At 38.2% G+C, this 19,601-nt stretch overlaps 1 protein-coding gene across 1 annotated transcript in view; it reads right to left on the reverse strand.

Annotated features, from left to right (window-relative positions):
- TBX20 (T-box transcription factor 20) overlaps nucleotides 1-19,601 on the reverse strand; it is a 58,711-nt gene that overhangs the window by 15,493 nt on the left and 23,617 nt on the right. The window contains exon 6 of the mRNA XM_030308218.1: nucleotides 18,815-18,891. Coding sequence (XP_030164078.1) covers nucleotides 18,815-18,891 — 77 coding nt within the window. The remainder of the gene's footprint in view (nucleotides 1-18,814; nucleotides 18,892-19,601) is intronic.

Genomic DNA, 19,601 nt, shown 5'->3' on the forward strand with positions numbered 1-19,601 from the left:
AAATTCTTGTTGTTATTATTGGGTATCAAGATTGTGTGTTCCTAAAGCTGGTTACAGAGTCATAATCATTTTAGATGAAGTTAGGACTTCCAGTAGCTATAACTTGCCATGCTTCATTGAAGCCATCCTACACTATACATGTCAGGGAGAAAATTAAATATTATTTCAATTTATATTCTAACTTTCTCTCCTAAATACATACCTGGAAAAAAACTATGTTTAGGGAGAAAATGTCAAGTCCACTAAAATCAATTCTAATCTCTCAGAAATAAAATATTTAAAGTTGTTCTTTCTCCTCAATTTGTTCAAGCTTATATCGTCTTCCTGAGCCTTTGTAAATAAGTCCTTGTCACAAAGATTTTCCCAAAGATTTATGCAGATAATGTTATAAATTACTGGAAGACAATCTATCATCAATATCTGTAGCTTCCACAAAGTACTTAATAAATGAGAACTTTACATAATATAATTTAAGATGTATTATAAATCGTTAATTTTAATTTGAGAACTGAAATGTATAATACAATCCATTTTGGAAAAACAAAATAACTTTAATTTTTTAAAAAGCTTTTAGACTCCAGTTTATTATTATTTATTTCACTTAATCCTACTGGTTTTTCTTTTCAGTGGTAATATGCATTTCTGTTTTTATATCATCATTAGCAACTTAAGTAAACTGGACCAATGAAAAAACCCCCAAAACTATTATGCTTAGTTTCTAAGTCTTACGGCTGTGACAACTAGAAGAAAGGTCTCAAGCAAATTACAGATCACTCAGCCTCTAAATAAACATTAGTAAATTGTGAGGCAGGGAACAAATATCCTTCATACACAGATACAAAATTACAAGCAGGTAAAAAACGAGGACAATTCACAGCTAAATGCCAATTGTGAATAACTCTGCGACTCTAACTACCTGAGTCACCGGTTTAACACTGCTTTATAAAAGAAATGCTTTCTCTTAGAAACTGTGGATAAATGAGTTAACGTTTTAAGGACAGAAGCACCGCTTGATAGTTAAAGGAATTCTGTGGTAACTATAAGTTGAAAAAAATTAATTCTGTTAAAAGCCATCCCTTTTTTTTTTTAATTTTTTAATGTTTATTTATTTTTGAGAGAGACAGAGACAGAATGCGAGTGGGTTAGGGGCAGAGAGAGAGGGAGACACAGAACCCGAAGCAGGCTCCAGGCTCTGAGCTGTCAGCACAGAGCCTGATGCGGGCTCGAACTCACAAGCTGTGATATCATGACCTGAGCCGAAGTCAGACGCTCAACCGACTGAGCCACCCAGGCACCCCCATCCCTTCCTTTTTGAGGTTGTTGTCAACAGATTGTTTTACTTTATTCAACTAAGAGATTTTATTTGAAAGCAGACTTTAATCCAGTCACCAAAGAAAATCGCTTTCCTTTTATGCATTCAGGCTCTTATACTAAGTCTCCTCATTGGAGATGACTTTTTTGTTTGTCTTAAATTCAAGTGAGTTCACATACAAGTGTAGTCTTGGCTTCAGGAATAGAACCCAGTGATTCATCACTTATGTATAACACCCAGTGCTCATCCCAACAAGTGCTCTCCTTAATGCCCATCACAAATTTAGCCCATCCCTCCACCCACCTCCCAGCAACCCTCAGTTTGTTTTCCGTATTTAAGAGTCTCTTATAGTTTGCCTCCCTGTTTTTATCTTCTTTTTCCTTCCCTTCCCCTAAGATCATCTGTTGTGTTTCTTAAATTCCACATATGAGTGAAATCATTTAACTGTTTCTTTCCTATGAAGCTGTGTGATCAGATTCCTCATCTGTATCTGGGCTTTGATTCCTTCTACAAAATGAGGGGGTCGTAGGGAACGAGGAGGCTGGATTAGATGATCTCTAAGATTCATATGGCTCTAACAATTTGTGAATCCTTAAATATGTAAAAAGGAAAAATTAAAAACAGCCATTTTGAAAAAGTCCATTAGTTCTAAAGAACCCTGAGTTCTAACCCCAGATCTTCTACTAACTAACTGTGTGACCTGAGCAAATCACTTGCAGGCTCTGGGCCCTTGTCGCTTCGTTGGTGTAATGACAGATTAATTGGATGGCTCCCCAAATCGTTCCAGCCCCAAAATACATACTTCCTAGAAAGCTAGGTTTAAGGTGGTTTTTTTGGAAGTTCAACTGCAAAATGTCATGGCACACAGGTATGAATACAATTTAAAATATTTTTCTCATGTTTTACTCTGTGTTTAAGAAAGAATGAACTATATACCAATAATTAAAAATAAAGTCATTTTCATTTATACAAGATTGGAGTATCATATGTTGCTCAACAGTCTCAGAGATAAAATTCAATTTTTAACTCTGATTTCTGTCTCTTCATTCTGAGCAACGTCATATTCCTGGGGCCTGTCCCTCTATGCAGAGGTGATACAGAGGTCCTCTGTCCTCCCCTACTGCAGAAGCCGTGGCCTGCTCTGTGACTCCTGTGACAGAAAGTGGGCCCCAGGGGAACAGTGAAGGTCGCTGGGAGCAGGGGCAGATCCAAAGGGCAGAGACTATTGTTATTAGCTTTTACCATTTACTATTTTTAGCATGTTTATTTGCAAGTATCTTGATATGCCGCTGCCGTCAATATCCAAGGAGGGTTTTTTGGATTTGTTTTGTTTTAGCAGGCTTCATTAAAATTCTGTTTCAGTTTTACTTCATCACAGACACTCTGGAGTGTGCCTTTTAAGAGTGTCCATAAGACTCAGGGATAGTTGTACTCGTGAAAGATTAAGGGAATTAGCAAACTTTATGAGCCATAACCAATTCTCTATTCAACTCAGCTGAAGTTTAATCTATTTATTTTCTTAGCTAGTATAGTCCCGTCCTCCCAATATACATATTTCTCTCCTTTGCCTAAATCTATTCTGTTGGTGTTCTCTAAAGATAGGATATGAGAGTGATATGAGAACTTACGTTGTTGGCTATCTGGGTAACAGCTATTAGGCTGAAGTAACCACTTCCAAAATGCCTGACTGCAGGAGCCCTGACTATCACAGTTCTCTTTTTTCCAAAGCTAGCCCAAATGCTTAGAAGAAAGCCCACATACCAGCAGATATCCTAAGTAGGGGAAAGTGAAGACAGAGAGGAAACATGAACTAATTGCACAAAAGTATACTGCATTAGTCTTGCTCTAGACCAATCCTCAAGAAAAAGATAACTATTACATCCAAAATTCAAAGGTAGCGGAGGATTTTTAAAGGAATCCTTCTACTATCGGACATCTGGAAAGAGTACTGAGCATGACATCCATTCCGCTCTACCACTGAGTCCATCAAAACGGTGTGAGTGCCAGCTGTCTGGAGGGGACCCAGGATGTAGACACGGTCCTCACATTTCACTTCACCCGCAGATTGCCACCTCTCCGACTGTACAGTTATCAGCACTGCTTTTAATTCAAAAATGACTCCACCGGGAAGCTTACAAGAATTCAGTGTAGGGAGAGTCTTGGATTATACACCAACAACTGCTCCCTATAAGGAAGCATGAAGTACAAGAAGAGCAAATGAGTAAAGTTTCAAAGGACTGATACCACCTTCTTTCTGTTCCTTAACAACATCTATGAGTGAAGGAAACAGGGACACAACAAGTCCAGATAACCCTCTTCTGGGAAGTAGGGATGCCCCTCTGTCTTTTGATCAAGGACAATTAACAACAAAGTAAAAAGAAGGAAATCTTTTGGTCATTCCAGAAAAAAAGACTAAGTCATTTAAATGGACAGGAATATTAGATGGCCATCAGAGTGTGAAAGTGACATTTTATATCAGGAGACAATAACAGCATAATTAAGATATGACAGGAAAGAAATGTGAGGCAAGGATTATCTACCAAATCAAACCGATTTTCACAAATAAAGGCCACACACTGTAATGTGCATGCAAAAGACAAGGAATATTGGCCCCACGAGCCTTTCTAGAGGAATCTAGTAGGAAAAAAGAGCCTCAGACAATCAAAATGACTGGGAAACACTGATATAAAATGTATCAGTGGGCATTAAATCTAGATTTACTTGAAGAACTAAGATTAAGCCATAAAAAAGAATATGGGGGTGACTGGGTGGCTCAGTCGGTTAAGCATCTGACTTCAGCCCAGGTCATGATCTCATGGTTTGTGACTGCAAGCCCTGCACTGGGCTCTGTGCTGACAGCTCAGGGCCTAGAGCCTACTTCAGATTCTGTGTCTCCTTCGCTTTCTGCTCCTCCCCTGCTCATTCTCTCTCTCAAAAATAAATAAACTTTAAAAAATTTTAAAAATAAAAATAAATTTTAAAAATCTTTAATAAGTAAATAAAAAGGAATACATTGTGTAATGAACATATACTCTGACAAGGTAAATCAAGTAAAATTCTCAAGAATGGGAGGAGAATGGGGAGGGAAGATGCTAAGTAGAATAAGGTTTTAATTATTTATTAACTGAGATTAAAGGAATATTACTTCCAAGGCTTAAAAATAGAGAAAATGAGGGGAAAAAATAAGTTACTAGTTAATTTCAATACTGCTTACAGTAGGGGACCTAGAGAAAATTAGAAAGGGGAGACTAGGAATTTTTTAAAAATATTAGTGTACAGGAAGACAAAGTAAGAGTACAAACCTTCATAGTTATCAAAAAATTATAAAAAAGAAAGGTTGCTAATAAAATAGACCACATAGTAAAAGATTATTCACATAAAAGCCTTATTTATCTATTTAAATATAACAAAGCAATACAACTGAACTGAACTCCAATGTATTAATATGTATATCACATATATATTTTATACTCACATAGTATAGAGGTAGAAAATGTGTAGAGTATGTTAATATTTAAGAAAAGAAGGAAGTCAGGGCACCTGGGTAGCTTAGTCAGTTAAGCGTCTGACTCTTAATTTCTGCTCAGGTCATGATCTCACGGTTCCTGATGTCAAGCCCTGGGTCAGGTTCTGCACTGACAGGGCAGAGCCTGCTTGGGATTCTGTCTCTCCCTCTCTCTCTGCCCTTCCCTTTCTCTCTCTCTCTCAAAATAAATATATAAACTTTAAACAAAAAAGAAAAAGAGGAAAAAATATAAATATGTATCTTCTTATAGTAAAAAACACAAAAACCAGTGTTTTTTTTTTAATGGTTACTTATAGGAGAAGGAGGAAATACGGTGGAAAGGATAAGATAGAATCTTGACACCTCTGAATAAGCCACATTCTGTAGATCTGTCTTGAAACTACGTAAATCATTTACTAAGTAATCGTGTAAGAAAATTACATTTTTAATTTAAAAAAACCCAGAAAATACAATAAAACAAATGAACCTAAATGTGTATCATTGGGTAGTAAGCATAACTACATAGAGGAATGATTCCAAGTGACTTCAAAATACTCTAATAGTAAAATACGGAAAAGAAACTAAACAAACAAGCTAAAAACAAACACCCTAGTAGAATCTACACTAAGGACACAAAGAACCACAACAAGAATTTTAGCTATTTTTAGGTGCCATGTTGTTGGAGGTATGTGATATGTGTATTGTGAGATCGCTGTGTAACTACACACTGTGAGATAAAGCACATGAGTAATGACAGAACAGTCTATCGTTTCCCTCATTAGTGAGAACTGGATTCTCAGCATGAGAGAAAAGATACAGGTGTAAGGTCAAAGAAGTTAAATAAAGCCTTATCACCCTGAATTTAAATGGAAAGTATTTGTTTGAACTCATGGTGGATTTTATCTTTTTTTTTTTAACATTCATTCATTTTCGAGAGACCGAGTATGAGTGAGGGAGGGGCAGAGAGAGAGGGAAGACACAGAATCTGAAGCAGGCTCCAGGCTCCCCACTGTCAGCACAGAGCCTGATGTGGGGCTCAAGCCCACAAACTGTGAGATCATGACCTGAGCCGAAGTCGGGTGCTTAACCGACAGCCATCCAGGCGCTCTATGATTTTATCTTTAATGCCCACGTGTGTGCACACACCCTTCAAACTGAAAGCATAAGTGGAAAGGTGGAGGCTCACATTTTACTTATTTGAAGTTTGAGTACCTGATTCTTACACATTTCAAATACATCATTTTGCCATTTTAAAATGTGAATCTGAAAAATATTCAAAAAAATATTTTCTAATTCCCTAACAATAAACTGGATGAGGATGTGTTAGGAGTCTTTCTAACACCTGCTTTCCCAAAAGCCTTTTATACTGTTCTCTAAAGGCCCTGAAAGTTTCTGGTGCTTGGAGAGAAAAAAAAAAAAAATCACAGCCTATTTTCCAATTCTTCATCATAGCTGAGGTACAAAATTAGAAAATGGGTAACAATACCATAGGTGATTGAAATCTGCAGAAATTCTTAGAAAGTATGCATATCCAGGCTGTTACTTGGTTACCCTACTCTGTCATCTTTCTTCTGGCTTGAACTACACCTGCTAAAATGCCCCTTCGAGCACGTCTCAACCACCACCGCAAAGACAGGAAGGATAAGGTGTTGGCAGAGATGAGATCTTGCCAGTTTTGTCAACAGGCTCAAAATGAAATTCTGAGTTTCTTCATTTCAACCCACAGAGAGGAAAGATCATCCTATGGATATAAAATTGCTGGGTAGGAGTTTTCCCCGCTGCTAATATTTCCACCGCCCCTTAAAGCTCTAAGCCGGGAATCCTCAGACTTTTTCTAAAAAAGCCAAACAGTAAATGTTTAAAGCTTCACATGCTTTATGGTCTCTGTCAGATATACCCAGCTCGGTCACTGTAGCATGAAAGCAGCCACATGCAATACATGAACAGAAAAATGTGATTTTCCTCCAGTAAAACTTGATTTATAGACAACAAGACTTAATTTCATATTCTTTTGCATGTCACGAAGTATTATTTTTCTAATTTTTTCAACCGCTGAAAAAGGTAAAGACCATTCTTACCTTGCGGCCTCTCCCAAACAGGTGGCAGATAGCTGTTTGCCAACCCCTGCTCTAAGCCGCTTACCTGATGAGAGATAGGCCCCACTGACCCTGCACCACTTCTAATGAACACCTTACTGCCTCAGACGCTCTACAAGCAAGCTGAGAGCTGTGTTAGGACCAAACATCACTTTCTTTTTGAAACTGTAAGTCATCACGAAAGACACAGAAATTGTCCACAAAATATGAGCCTCTTTAGCAAAGCTGCCAAAACACTGGCTGCTCTGTGGCTTGATGCAGATGAAACTTCCATCAATTCCCAGAATATCAGATTTGCGACTTTCCTGAAGTTTCCTTCCTCATCTAAATTAATACAGTGGCTTTGAGCTCTGAGCGAAAAGGCCTGATTCCTTCTGGGCTTCTGTCCAAATTTCATGTGTTTGAAAGTTGTATTCAGTGCCAGGGGATTTTAAACTTATTTTATAGAGACTTTCAGTATGCATCCTGAATGAATAAGGTGAGATAAGCCTATGTATTTAATTCTCTGCCCCACTGACATGACTGAGAAAACAGGAAATCAGGTAGAATGCCAAATGCACGGTTTAGCCACAAACAGGAGAGGAGTGAGGGAAGCACCAAGCAGCGTGTCAGTCATCACTGGCAAGCTAGCTGGGGAGGGAATAAAGGGAAGTCCTCGGTCAGAGCTTCACCTAAACCCCACCTTGGAGCAGCAGAGATGAATGATAAAGCCAGGTCTGTGAACAGCTGACAAGGAGCGGATTCTCGCACTCTGGAGGCTAGGACTAAGGAATCCCAGAGCGAGGCTCTCAGCTAACCCGGGGTGGTTATGGTACACTGAACGCCGTGGGCCCATGGCCGTGGCTGGCTCTGCTCACTCTGACTCTGGAGGAGGGCTGCAAGGCTGCTCTGCCGGGCTGGTTGGAGGAGGTGCTAACTTCTAGCCGCTGGGGCAGACTGAGAGGGGAGCCCAGTCACTGCACGATGAAAACTCCCTTTCCTACATTCCCTCCCCCCCCAATCCACCTGCCACAACTCCGTACCCCAAACAGAATAATTATACTTCCACAGTGGAAATATTATAAAAAATTTAAATTATCACCCTATTCTTGGGTCTGTACCTGAAAGATTTAACAAAGATCCACATGCTTTTATTCAAAATTAATCTCAACTCCCTAACACTAAGCAATCAGATATCCCATTCTGTAGATGAGCTGGGGAAAAGTAATTGGACATTAACAAAACATGCGGCATTTCAAAAGAAGAAAACTAATTTTAAAAACAGGACAAGGGGCACCTGGATGGCTCAGTCAGTTAAACATCTGACTCTTGATTTCAGCACAGGTCACAATCTCAGGGTGTATGGGATAGAGCCGTGCGTCGGGCTCTGTGCTGATGGTGCAGAGCCTGCTTGGGATTCTCTCTCTCTGTCACCCTCTCTCTCTGACCTCCCCTGCTCATGCTCGTGTTCTCTCTCTCTCAAAATAAATAAATAAACTTAAAAAAATAAATAAAAGATAAAAGCAGAACAAGTGTTCTCTTCTGAAACAGACTTGTTTCAAGAAACAGGAAGAAATATTTTAGTGTCTAATATATATTTTCAAATTTTCAGCAAGATTTAAGCACTAACAAAACAAAACAAGCACTAACGGGCATGAAAAGGAAACCATCGGGATGCGTAAGCATACTCAGAATGTCAAAGTAACAATAACCACATCCTAAAAGAACTCAGAACACAGAACACTGGATGCTGCAGGAAACAAAATCAAACAAATGAGAAACCTTATATAAGAAATTCTCCCAACGTCAGAGTAAAAAAGTTAAGGAGACGAAAATTATTAATTAATAAGAGAAACAGGGAACAGATTTGGGAGATGTAACTAATGTACATATAATAGGAGCCTTGGAGGGTCTGAATAGAGCAGGCCACTTAGAAGCAAAAAGAGGAGATAAAGAAGAATGAGAAGACAGTCTGCCTGGGCTGAAAAACGACCTGAGTTTTCAATTTAAAGGGTTTATTTATAGAGGAAACACTAATTTTTACAAATCTACAATCAGACAAATACTGGCCAATTTCTGAGTTTCAAAGAAAATATTCTAAAAGCATTTTATCCAGACAGAGAGAAAAAAAGGTAAGTTTCCAACAAAGGGGAGGCAGTGGCACCAGCCTTTATTCCACAGTATTTAAAAGCCAGATGGCAAAGGACAGTTGAAAGGGTCTGGGGGGAAAGACTGCTACCATAATGCTGGCAGATCCTCTGGGATAAACAAGAACTCATAAAGCAAAGTATGCACACATCCTTTCCCAGCCAATTACTCAACGTTTACCAACAACTGGGAATAAAGTCAGAACATGATTCCAATAACTGGAAAGACTACAGAAATGAGCAATAAACAGTGAAATGACTAGAATTCAATTTAAATGACTATAGTTGATGTACTGTCATCCTTAACAAAAAAAACTTTTAAAAAAGATAAAGAAGATACATGAATAAAAATCTGGATTTAAAACCCTAGATCAGGGGCACCTGGGTGGTTCAGTTGTTTGAGCATCCGACTTTGGCTTAGGTAATGATCTTGTAGTTTGTGAATTTGAGCCCTGCATGAGGCTTGCTGCTCTCAGGGCATAGCTTGCTTCAGATCTTCTGTCCTCATCTCTCTGTCCCTCCCCTGCTTGTGCACACTCTCTCTCTCTCTCTCTCTCTCTCAAAAATAAATAAAACATTAAAAAAAATATCCCAGATCATGTAAACCACAATTATGGATGGAGGGGGAGGGGTAGTACAAAGAAAAATCATATACTAAATATCTCCTATTTTACAAGAAAAGAAAGTATATAGCTTCTGACAATAACAGAAATGTCAATTTTACAATTATGTCTTTTAGAATTTGAAAGCATAATTATTAAAAAGAAATACAGTTAACACTAGAGCAAAGACTTTGGTTTCATAGAAACTATGGTGGGTACGAAGCTCAACTCACAAATTGTGAGAATAAAGTACCGATCTCTCCAAACTTCCGCTATCTCATCTACCAAATAGGGATGACAATGGTTCTTTATTATAGGTTTATTTTGACAAGTGACTAAAATCAAGTGTGTAAAGTATATAGCCCACTGCCTGACTGTGGAAGTTCAGCTATAATAAAAGGGGTGGGTGGGGGTAAGGTGATACATATAACAAAGGAAGAGAAAATAAAATGTAAAGCAAATAGCCGAATTAAACAGTGAGCAGAAATATCAAACATATCAATTATTACGATACTGAAGAGGGATTACATTTTTCTGTTAAAACACAAAGACCTTCAGACAAAATTTTTTAAAAAATACAGATACTCTTGTTATTTTTAAAAAGACAACATCATTATTTGCTCAACATATATGTGAGTATATACTATGTACCGGCCACTGTTCTAGGACCTAGGGATATAGTAGGAAACAAAAGACAAAGCCTCAGACCCATTCAGATTTGGGGGCAGCACATTCCAGGGAGAGGCCTGGGCATGCTTAGAGAAAAGGACCAAGAGGAAGAAGGTACATGAGTTCAGAGACAGAACTGAGAAGGTCAGGGCCAGATTCCATAAGACCTCTCAAGCCATGTCTGGACTGGGATTTTACTATCACTGAGAAGGTGAGTCACTGGAGAGCTCTGAGCAAGAGTGATATGGTCCAATTCCCCTTCCTCGACAGTGAAAGTACACCATTCTGACTGGTGTACTAGAAATTGACCTAAAGGCAGTAAGAGTAGAGGTAGAAAGATCAATGAGAAAATTAGTGTAATAATCTAGTAAAGAGATGATAGTGTCTCAGATAAGGGTGGTAGCAGTGGAGATGGTAAGGAAGCAGTTGGACTCCTCCGGACATAGTTTGAAAGATTAGCTGACTGTTTGGATGTGGGAAGAGAAAGAAAAAGAGGAGCCAAGGATGACTGCCAGCCTTTTGGCCAGAGCCGTGGAAGGATGTGGTTGCCCACAGCTGAGATGGGAAGGGTAAGGGAAGAGCAGGTGTGGGAGACAATGACTGGGCATCCTGTCTCAGATGTGTGAAATCTGAGAAGCCCTTTATGGGGAGAGGGAAGAGTAAAAGAAATAGCCAGTCAGATCTTTGAGAGGACAGAACCAGAGATGTACATTTAATAGTGATCAGCATATAATATCATGAAACCAGGTCAATTTACCCAGGAAAGAAGTGCAGATTGAGAAAGAGAGGTCCCAGGATGAAGGCCTGGAACACATCACTGTCTAAAGATGGAGGACAAGAGGAAGAACCAACCGGGGGGTGGAGAAAGAATGGCCAATGGAGTAGAATAAAAACCAGAAGAGTGAGAGGTCTTAGAAGCCAAGAGGAAAGTAGGAGAGAATGAACAAGTGTCAAACCTGACTGACAGGACAAGGAAGACGATGACTGAGACTGTCCGTTGGATTTAGTGATGGAGAGGTCACCGGTGACCTGGACAGGGTGGACTGGTAGAGAAGAGAGGGAAAGCCTGAAAGGCAGGGTAGGAAAGACAAAGGGAAGAGAATAGACACAACTCCTAAGGAGCTTTATTATAAGGAGCAGGAAATTGAAAACATCAGTGATTCAAGAGACAAATGGGATCTAGAGATGATTGTCAAATGTCAGGATACTTGATGATGCAAGAAAGAGGGAGTATATTGCTATAGTGACAAAGATTTTTAAAAACTAAAAGGCAAATAAAAGAAAGCAAAAACTTAAGTACAGCAATGTAAGAATAGGCATAGTAGAATCCAAGACAAAAAGCATTAAATGGGATAGAAATTAATATATATTTCTGATAAACTATGGAACTTAACTAGTTAAACAAGTCTTCCCCATAAGAGTACTTGAAGACTATAAAACTTCCTTGCATTTTTAAACTGATCCAGACTCAAAAGGAACATATTTCAATTCATTTGAACAAACTAGCAGAAACCTGATACCAAAAACTGACAGAAAAGGGAAGAAGAAACAAAGTTAAATCTCTGTTACAAAAATTGATAAAATGTCTTAAAGAAAATAGGAGTAAATTAAATCCAGCAACGGATTACAAGAAAACCAGATAAAATCCAGACAGGATTTATTCCAGAAATAAACTGATAGCTCCACATAGACAACAGGACTATAATTATTCATATTATTATTTAAAAGTAGAAAAATAGGGGTGACTGGGTGGCTCAGTCGGTTAAGCATCCGACTTCAGCTCAAGTCATGATCTCACAGTCCATGAGTTCAAGCCCCGCGTTGAGCTCCGTGCTGACAGCTCAGAGCCTGGAGCCTGCTTCAGATTCTGTGTCTCCCTCTCTCTCTGCCCCTCCCCTGCTGATGCTCTGTCTCTCTCTGTCTCAAAAATAAATAAGAACATTAAAAAAATTTTTTTAAGTAGAAAAATAATTAAAATTGTCTCAGATGTTAAAAGATTATTAAATATAAATCCATTTAATATTCAGGATAACAAAAAATTATTTAGGCATAGAAAGGTATTGCCTCAACATGATAAAGAATATCCATCTGAAACCCACTGCCAATGAAAACCATATATGATGATCAAACATTTGAGACATTGCTAAACAAGTCAAGAACAAGAGAATAATGGCAACTACTATCATTACTTTTCAATAGGGTCTTGGAAATTTTAGTCAGTGTAGTAAAACAAGGAAAAGACATTTTTAAAAGTATAGCTATAAGAAAGAAAAAAGATAAAATTATCATTTTTTTGCAAATTATACAGCAATCTGAGTAGAAAACTCAAGAGACTAAAAGGAAAAATTATTAAAACTCTTTTTTTAAGTTTCATCAAAATGGCAGTATGCCCAACACCGATAGGAATCGATAGCTTTTTACAGGCTATACTAGGTAGATTCTAATTAAAAATTCTACTTTCAAAAGCAAGCTCTCTCTTCCCAAAAATCTCTCTGGTGCAGTGCCATCCAGTACAAAGGTAGTGTGAGCCATATATGTAGTTTTAAATAGTCTAGTTGTCACATTAAAAAAAAAATAGGCGAAATTAATTTTAATATGTTTAATATGTCCAAAGTATCATTTTTAAAAGTTTATTTTGAAAGAGAGAGAGAGAGAGAGAGAGAGAGAGAGAGAGAGAACAAGCACAAGCAGGGGAAGGGAAGAAGAGAGAAATAGAGAGAGAGAGAGAGAGAGAGAGAGAGAGAGAGAGAGAGAGAGAAAATCCCAAGCAGTCTCCAAGCTATCAGCATGGAGCCCGACATGGGGCTTGAACTCACAAACTGTGAGATCATGACCTGAGCCAAAATCAAGAGTCAGATGCTTAACTGACTGAGCCACCCAGGCACCCCCAAAATATTATTTTAACATCTAACAATATTTTAAAACAACTTTTGAGATATTTTCATTCTTTTTTCAAGGAGCCTTCAACATCATGGGGTTTGTTTGTTTGTTTGTTTGTTCTGACAGCACATCTCAATGGGACGTCACCTATGGTGACCATCAATGGTCAAGCCATCTATGGTCAAGGGCCATTGGTGAAATAGGACAGTGTAGCTCTAGTAGACTTAGCTATGTGCCTAAGAAAATTTGGGGCCTAAGAAAATATGGTTGGGACTTACAAACTTGAAAATCTCAAAACTTCTAAGGAACATAAAAAGACATTTTAGTAAAAGGACAAACATATGACATATGCCCAGAAGGAAGTCCCAATACTGTAAAGATACCAATTTTCTCCTCCAACTTATTATATAAATGGAACATAAGCCCGGTCAAATTTCCAATGACTTTTTTGGGGGAAGATCTGACAAAATGATTCCAAAGACTGGAAGCATAAATGTCAAAGAATAGCAAGAAAATTTGAAAATAACAAGTAAAAACGTTTGGAGTTTGTCATATCAGATATCTAAGTATCAGTTTTTATATATTTTATCAATTTATAAACATTAAAACAATGCAATACTGGAAGTTTGATAAAGAGACTATAAAAACTACTACAGGTAAGAATTTAATATATGATAGGGGGAATTATAAATAAGTGGGAAAGGAATATGTTAGTAAATACATGTATTGGAACCACTTATAAAAAATGTACAGTACACATGTCTATTTTATATATTACACCAAAATAAATACTGCATGACTTTTTAAGTGAAAAAATAGAAAGCCGTAAGGTGACAGAAGTCTGTAATTGAACATTTACATATTTATATAATTCTGAAGTAGGGGGCCTCTTAATAGAAATCATAAGGTAAAAGAAAAACAGAGTGGTGATAAAATACTCTATTTATCAAAAACATTTAAAAAGCTAATTTCAAACTGGTAAAATGGGTCCAGTATACATAAACAATAAAAATACTAATACATACTAAATATTATATATAAAATACTAAAAATACTATTACATAAGTAGCTTGTATAGATCAGTAAGAGAAAAAATGAACAATACAAAAGAAAAAAGAGAGGGTTAATGACAAACAGGCCAACTTACAAAAGAAAAGACAAATTTTCACCTATCAAATTGGCAAAGATGAAAAGACAGTGATTATGTTTGACAAAGGTACAAGAAATGGGCACTCTTGACCATGACATGGACAATCATTCTTGAGGGAAATTTGGCAGTATGTATGAAAAGCGTTAAAAACATGTGTATCTTTCCCTTTTTCTGAGGTACCTAAACTAAGCCAATTCACAGAGACAGAAAGTAGAACAGATATTACCAGGGGCTGAGGGAGGACCAATGGGGAGCTACTAGTGAATGAGTACAGACTTTCTGTTTGGGATGATGGAAACATTCTGGAAATGTATAATGGTGATGGTTGCACAACACTGTGAATATACGTAATGCCACTGAATTCTATACTCAAAAATGATTAAAATGGCAAACTTTAGGTTGCAATGTTACCACAATTTTTAAAAGTTTTTCCATTGCATGACTATAAACATTCATTAAACCATTTTTCTATTATTGAATATTTAGGTTTTTCCCAAATTTTTAACAATTAAAAATATGATTAAAACTTAGACCCAGTATTTTCATTTGTTAGGATTTATCCTATGATAATAATGAAGAATATGGGTAAAGATATGTATTTTCTTCCTGACCCTGTTTATAATAATAAAAAGTGGGAAATGTAAGTAACCAATATATAGGATTGGTCAAATAAATGATCATACACAGTGGAAAATTAGGCAGCTATTGAAAAGTATACTACAGACAAACATCTATTGATATTAAGGGGAAATGATTAAAAACAGTATGTATGTAAACTTTAAAGGAAGTAAATGCATAGGAAAGTACCTGGAAGAATATATAAATTTTTGTTAGCAGTATTACCAATGAGTGAATGGGATTTGTTACATATTTATGCTTTTTTTTCTTGTTAGTATTTTTCTGCAATGAGCATGAACTCTCTTTGAAAAAAAAACTAATAAAAGAAACTTAATTTTGAAGAAATCAATTAGTAACCCTCCCAGTTATTTTTCCTTTCTCAGAGGTAACACTGTGCTTTCACTTACTGTACAAAGTGCCCCCCCAAAGAAAACATCAGCTTGACAGATTGTTTATTATTATCTGACAGACCAGCAGGTATTTCTTTCCCTGAACTAAATAACTATGAATGTGGTTATATGAAGAAATCCCTAGGGCACCTGGGTGGCTCAGTTGGTTAAGTATCCAACTTCTACTCAGGTCATGATCTCACGGCTTATGAGTTCGAGCCCCACGTTAAGCTCTATGCTGACAGCTCAGGGGCTCCAGGCTTTGGATTCTGTGTCTCCCTCTCTCTCTGTTCCTCCTCTGCTCACGCTCAGTCTCTCTCTCTCAAAAATAAATACACATTTAAAAAAATAAAAAAATAAGAAATCCCTTTGGGCTTTGGTTTGCTTCTAAGCTGTGCAAAGTATCCAATGAAAATACTTTCTACTTTTGCTAATGAGGTGGGTTTCCTTTTAGAAATGAGGGAGATGCTGTCACTGAGGAGTAACGCTACATGTGAAGCATGTTAGACATTCAAGTATCTGACCGGAACCTAGTAAAATGAGAGCAAGAAAACAGTAATGCCTTATACAGTATCCCAAAAGCATATGCAACCGTAGAAGAAATAATATTATAATAGAGGTATAAAGCAAACAGATCCAGTCCCAAAGGCGTTTTTGTTTGGGTGTCCCATATAGTAGTTGTAAATCTAGAACAGGAAACTTAAAATAATTAAGATCACATATTTATAACATCATATTCAATTAGGTTAGAAAAGTGCAATTTCTGTCATCATGTCATAAAAAGATGTGTTTTTCTCTCAGATCTCTTATAAAGAAAAGTCTCCTCTATTGTTACAGATAGGGCTGTTTTCAATCAGTTACAAGGAGCAATTCAATTACTAGATGGTTTAGTGCAGTAACTGACTCCAGACTAATTTAATTTCTTTAGGTCTCTAAAGATCAATTGATCTGATTTGACCCATCCCCAAAGGCTGTTTAGGGAAAATTCAGACTTAAATACCTGGAAATGAAATCCAAAACCTTGGCCAATTTCACACTAGTTAGGTCATCTTGCAAACTTTCAGCTGGTCACAGAAGATGCTCTTTTTGCTCTCAGACCATTGAAAGCTACTCAGCTTCACGTTCATGTGACTGCTCCCCACATCAGGATGCTTATTCAATAAGTGGAAAATGTGCCTGCATGTATTATTAAATCTGCTGTTCTAAAGGGCAGTCAGTCTGGGGACTCACATCTCGTGAGTGCACGTGCAACTAAGAGGCTATTTTTACTCTAGGAGTAGTTTATTAAGACTACTAAAGTACACTTAGATGGGGCAAAAAAATAATAATATAATTATTTCATATTTTTATATTTATAAGGTATTTCATAAATGTTATCTTACTTGGTTCTCATAACAAACCTCTGAAGTGAGCAGGGTTATTGTTCCCATAGGAAACAGACTCAGAGGCTAGGAGACTTCTCCAGGATCACTGTGCCAGTAAAAGGCAGAGCTGGGAGTCTAACTGATGAGTTTGTCCCCCAGTATATTATACCCATCCTTTGATTTGAGACAGAAGATAGGGCACACACTACAAAAACACACCACTACGGCCCCACTGAGCCACTGTCTTTATTCTTACCTGCTACCTGACTTAAACAGACAAGTTCCCTTATGATTCCACCTGTACACATCTCCTTTGCATCAGTGCCTCTGGCGTTCCAGAAACAAATGAAAAAGGTCACGCTTGAATGAGAGCAGCCTTTGCAAATGGACTCATTTGTCACTCACACTGCTGATGCTACAGTCTCACTGACTTCAGTCTCAAGGCCTATCTGCCTGCCTTTGTCCCACCTAATTAGAGAGCTACCCACTTGGAGTCTCTCTGCAGTTTGCAATGGATTTTCTTTTCTTTTACAAAAAATTTTTTTAATGTTTATTTATTTTTGACAGGGAGAGAGAGAGAGAGAGAGCAAGAGCGAGTGAGCATGAGTGGGGGAGGGGCAGAGAGAGAGGGAGACACAGAATCCGAAGCAGGCTCCAGGCTCGGAGCTGTCAGCACAGAGCCCGACGCGGGGCTCGAACTCACGGACTGCGAGATCATGACCTGAGCCGAAGTCGGACGCTTAACTGACTGAGCCACCCAGGCACCCATGCAATGGATTTTCAACCACAAGCTCAATTTTCTTTCCCTGATCTCAGCACCCACAGCCACTTGTCAAGCTCCCCAACCACTTAATGTCTCTCTTTTACTCAAATCCCATAGCACCTGCCCCACTTTCAGCCTATCCTGCTGGCTTCTCCACCTCCCCACTGAGTCTCTATATCTGTTTCTCCAACTCAAAACCACCCACCCCCCATGCTCTGCCACTTGGGAAGGCTGAGGGAAGGATCAGAAAGATGTTGTCAAAATGTGTAATTAGTTCTTCATCTGCAATTGCCAGGACAGGTTGGAAAGAAGTGCGGAGGTCAGGAGACGTGACCATGTGGTAGGTAACACAGGGTGTGACAGAAACGTGTAGCAATTAGTAGGGAAATCGCACAAAGATTTGGAGGTAAATTAAACCTAAGGGCTGGTGGTGAGGGTACACCACCTGTCAAAGACTTCAGGCCACATGAAAGAATAAGTTCAGAAGATAAAAAAGGCCTAAAGATCTAATGTGTAAAATGGTGACTAGAGTTGATAACACTTTTTGTATAATTGAAATCTGCAAAGAGAGGAGAACTTAAATGTTCTCACACATACACACACAAAAAAGAAGTACAGAAAGTTACATAGTAGGTGTAAGAGTTACAAATAATCAGGTTGAAAAATCTTCTCCCTATGAAAAACACACATTTTTTTGACATTCCTATGGGCAAGCTATGGATCTCATTATAGTCATTACTCATCACATAGATGGCCTCGCAATGTGTGAACCATTTCAATTAAGTAAAAAGTGAAGTTACAGGCACACGATTGTCACTTGTCTTGTTAAAGGTCCTGAGATCTGATGTCTCTCCTACAACATAGACGCAGTCTACACCATAGGTAAAATATGTGCCTTGAATTAAATTAGATCTCCTTGCTTCGACATTCCAAACTACTCATATTCTTCATGCTAGCAAATATGTCCACTTCAGAAGGCAAAGGCTATCAAAATTCCATTTCTCTACAGATTGCCACTCAAGACATGAAGCTTAGTATCATCAAAAGGATTGAGTCGTTGATAATGAAGAAACCCTATTTTTTACAGTTGAGTAAATGTCCCAACCAAAAAAAACCACTTCCTTGGAAATAGCACAGAGCAGATGCAGACATAGCAGCTGTCAAAGCTTAAGCAGCTGCATATCTAAGGGTTTATAGGTGGAAGGGGAAGTGGGGTGGCGAATTGGAGACTATCTACAGCAAGGTTATGGTTCTTTGGCGTTGAAAGGAGTGTGTTCCTACAAACTCACTCTTTTTTTTATCTTATCTGGACAAAAAAGTAAACAGAAAATTCTCATTACCTCTCAATGTCAGTGAGCCTGGAGGAGTCCCGGAATCCTTTGGCAAAAGGGTTGCTATCTATTTTCAGCTTGGTTATCTGGAAAGGAATGAATGGGTAACAAGACAGTATCATTTCCGAGGTTTGAGTTTGTTCATTTTCCATGCCACCCCAAGAAAACTTAACGTCTCTCAGGACCGTGGGAAGGGTGGAAAGTGACAGAGAAGTTCGCAGGAGGGATGGATCACAGCCGAGTGGGACAGCTGATCAGGGAAGTCCTCAGAGAGGAGGGATTTGGAGACCGGCTGGTCCTGGAGAACAAGCTGAAGGTCAACGTATAGAGACAAATGGTGGGGGTGGAGCTTTGTGAACACTGTGGCTGCACTGTGAAGTATTGAAGAGGGCAGTGAGTGAGGGAGCTGTCTAGGCCAGCACTGGTGGGTGATGGGGAATAGAAACAAGGATGTTGCCTCATGCTGAGTTGGCAGCATCATTTGTGAATCCTATAGGCACATACATATACCACAATGGATGCAAAGATAAAATGGCCAATAATAGCTTCATGTTCAATACTAGATTGAAATCCATGACATAAATACATGATATAAAGCTTTCAGAGTATAATTTACCCCTGCTCCCCTTTCCATCTGACCAAATTAGAATCAGTGTTTTGTTATCCTCCCGTACAATGCTATTTATAGACTCCGTGCTTACACAGGAAAAAAAAATTCCCTAATAAGAATCATAGTCTGAAGTCCTGAGTACCTACAATGGCCTAGTCATAATTCCCACAGTATTAATATTAATGT

Source organism: Lynx canadensis, chromosome A2, assembly GCF_007474595.2.
Source record: "Lynx canadensis isolate LIC74 chromosome A2, mLynCan4.pri.v2, whole genome shotgun sequence".
Lineage (NCBI taxonomy): Eukaryota > Metazoa > Chordata > Mammalia > Carnivora > Felidae > Lynx > Lynx canadensis.